The sequence below is a fragment of the Dipteris shenzhenensis genome, chromosome 5 (assembly GCF_047967505.1).
Source record: "Dipteris shenzhenensis isolate YYH24624 ecotype China chromosome 5, Dip_SZ_1.0, whole genome shotgun sequence".
NCBI classification, from domain to species: domain Eukaryota; kingdom Viridiplantae; phylum Streptophyta; class Polypodiopsida; order Gleicheniales; family Dipteridaceae; genus Dipteris; species Dipteris shenzhenensis.
In genome coordinates, this window is record NC_141600.1 from 14,603,939 (window position 1) to 14,606,579 (window position 2,641).

At 38.8% G+C, this 2,641-nt stretch overlaps 1 protein-coding gene across 1 annotated transcript; it reads right to left on the reverse strand.

Annotated features, from left to right (window-relative positions):
• Positions 1-231: 231 nt before the first annotated feature.
• Positions 232-1,154, reverse strand: LOC147901660 (uncharacterized protein At5g65660-like). Its single transcript, XM_087374307.1, has 2 exons — positions 669-1,154; positions 232-552 (listed from the first exon to the last, which is right to left on the reverse strand). The coding sequence occupies exons 1-2, from the start codon at positions 927-929 to the stop codon at positions 400-402; spliced, it is 414 nt and encodes a 137-aa protein (XP_087230433.1). The 5' UTR covers positions 930-1,154; the 3' UTR covers positions 232-399.
• Positions 1,155-2,641: the final 1,487 nt, after the last annotated feature.

The following is a 2,641-nucleotide window of genomic DNA, read 5'->3' on the forward strand; positions in this document are numbered from 1 at the left end:
ATAGAAAGTTGCATGGCAAATGCTTTTTTTCTTGTTGTAATATAGACAGATAGAGAAATGGACAAATAGATAGATAGATAGATATTGGATTGTAGAGTCTACACAAAGCATACTTAGTCTAGCTTTGACATTTTGTAATGACATATAGCAAGGGCCCAGGGTATATATATATGGAGAGAGAGAGAGAGAGAGAGGGGGGGGGGGGGGGGGGCGTGGGGGGCGGGGGATCTTTTATAAATTGTGTAGTCAAAAAGGGGGGTGTCTAGAGAGGAAAACTATAACGAGTGTCATAAGGGAAAGAAAACGCTCAAGGCGACGAGAAAAGATTTCATACAAGGCTGTAGGTGAACTTCATGCACCTTTTATGAACTAATGCTTATAAAAGATGAGACAAAGATGCTATAAGAGAACTAATGCCCCGCTTGGTTGCAATTCCAGGGTACTCAGTTCGCGCCTTGCGTTTCGAGATGACACTCGATCGATGTGCGGGCATGGCCACGCTATGAATTTCGGTGTCTCATCTCCGGGCATCACCACAGGTAGACTGAAAACCTGCAGCGACCCAAAAACATCACGCGATTCTGGCCCTCGCGGTCCCAAAAGACAGGACAGGCGCGAAAAAGTTACACCAAAAAGACTGCAGAGCTGAGACGAAGAACTTCGCGTACCTTTCTCACGGTGGTGGGAGGCTTCGGCAGAGGATCTGTCGCTGTGGCGAGCTGTACAGTTGAATTGGGCGGAGGCACTCCAAAACGGAACGAAAGCGCGTTTGCAACTCTGCTAAGCTTGCACCAATGGTAGTAACAAGAGAACAGCAAAGTGATTGCTAAGATGATGAGCAAAACAAGAGCTGTGCCAAGGAGGAAGGAGAAACCAGGTATGCTGGCGTTGGAGGTTGCATTTTGGTGCCTTTCCAAGAAAAACTCCATGTCTCCTCCTCTTGCTCTCTGCTACAAATTTTTAAAGCGCAAAATGCACACTACTCGTCTCACACTTTAATATGCCCTTGCACTCCGTGTGGAAGACAACTCAACGGTCTCTCGAATACGCTCTTCTCCCTCGCCTCCAGCAAAGATCTGCATTTTGGCCAAATGTACAGAGAAGGTCACATGATCGAATAGAAAGGTTGGGGATTCGGCGACAAGAGCATGGCTTTCAGTGAGTAAAGCAATGCCCTCCGTTGTTGAGACAAAAAGTAAGCAATAAAAGGCATCCTTATTGAAGAGACTATAAAAAATATACATCTCAAATTGTGAAAGATAGTATATTGAGATATTCATGTGGTGCAGCTTGCAACAAATGAAGATATGCATAGAGGGGTCAACTTCGAGACCCACCTTCCACCATTCATAGGCACTCTCTCTAAAGTTTCATTTCTAAACTCTAATGAGGGAATGAGAATTATAGTAATCATGTGTCTCCTTTTTTACAAAGTATGTCCATGAACATCACACACATAGCAACTAGTAATAAAGGCATGCTTGAATGAGAAAGCACCATTCTCCCTTTCTGTCATTAGCCTAATGCAATTTTAGTACCTTTGTCATCCTTTTCATATAGTCATCATCATTAAGTCATGAGAATTAGCCCTTTTATATGTCATCAATGTGGATTTGCCTTCTCCTTTTAATCATTATGTGTCATCACCTTTGCTTTAGCTTTCCTCTCTCCTCTAGTGGTGAATTATCATATAAAAGTAGAAGGTCCCTTTTTGTAATGGTCCCTCGTTTATATGGTGATGAGAGGACACCGTACAAAAGAGAGAGCAGTCCATTTTGTATGGTGAAAGTCATCACCTTTATTTTTTCTTTAATTTTGTAATGGGCATGTGGAGATTTCATTAAATATGAAACTCAAAAGACTAAAAAACATATCTTCAAAAAATTTGCATTCACTTCTTGATTTGACTGTAATGATTGATTCTATCACATTTCTAGATGATGAAGTATTCTACAACATTCTTGTATTTGGATAGGAAACCTTAACTCTAAGTAGCTTTCACGTGTTGAACATTAGCTCCATGATAAGATAATAAATCTATCATATTTGTTAATCATTACTATATTCTGACATATCATAATCACTCAACCTCTTGATTATATGTTCCACACTATGGTGGACTATAACAAATTTATTAAAAAATAATCCTACATTTCTAGATATAATGGCATGTGATTTTTTCAAAATTGTATACTTTCATGGAGATGGGAGTATAATTATTATATTATGGGATAACTCAAGAGAAAGTAAAACATTTAATTGTCAAGTTGAGTGGTTTGTTGTTGCCTAAAACGTCTACCCCTTATTAGTGATAATAAGAATTTGTTTGAGATAGAGGGGTGGAGCTACCATGCTAGGGTTACCACCTACATTCAATATTCTTGCCTTTCATTTCCTTTCTGAATTTGGCATATCTATTTTGGCATTAGCCACTAATTATTATTTTTAAAGTATTTGTATGGTTAACGTAACCTTATAGATGCATAACATCATGTAGCATTGATCAAAATATATGTTAGTTGATTAATTTTGCAATCTCTAAATAAATCGTTGGAGTATTTTTTCCTCTTTCAAAGACATGTTGATCAACAATGTGTTATCACAATGCTAGTCACTCGTGTCATCATTATTCTTTTTAGCC

What these genes read in the sequence shown, in the direction of transcription:
- LOC147901660 (XM_087374307.1), bottom strand. Translation starts at nt 929, where the DNA reads ATGGAGTTTTTCTTGGAAAGGCACCAAAATGCAACCTCCAACGCCAGC. An exon ending in CTCCCACCACCGTGAGAAAG is followed by an intron (nt 553 to 668) that starts GTACGCGAAGTT and finishes GGGTCGCTGCAG; the next exon opens with GTTTTCAGTCTACCTGTGGT.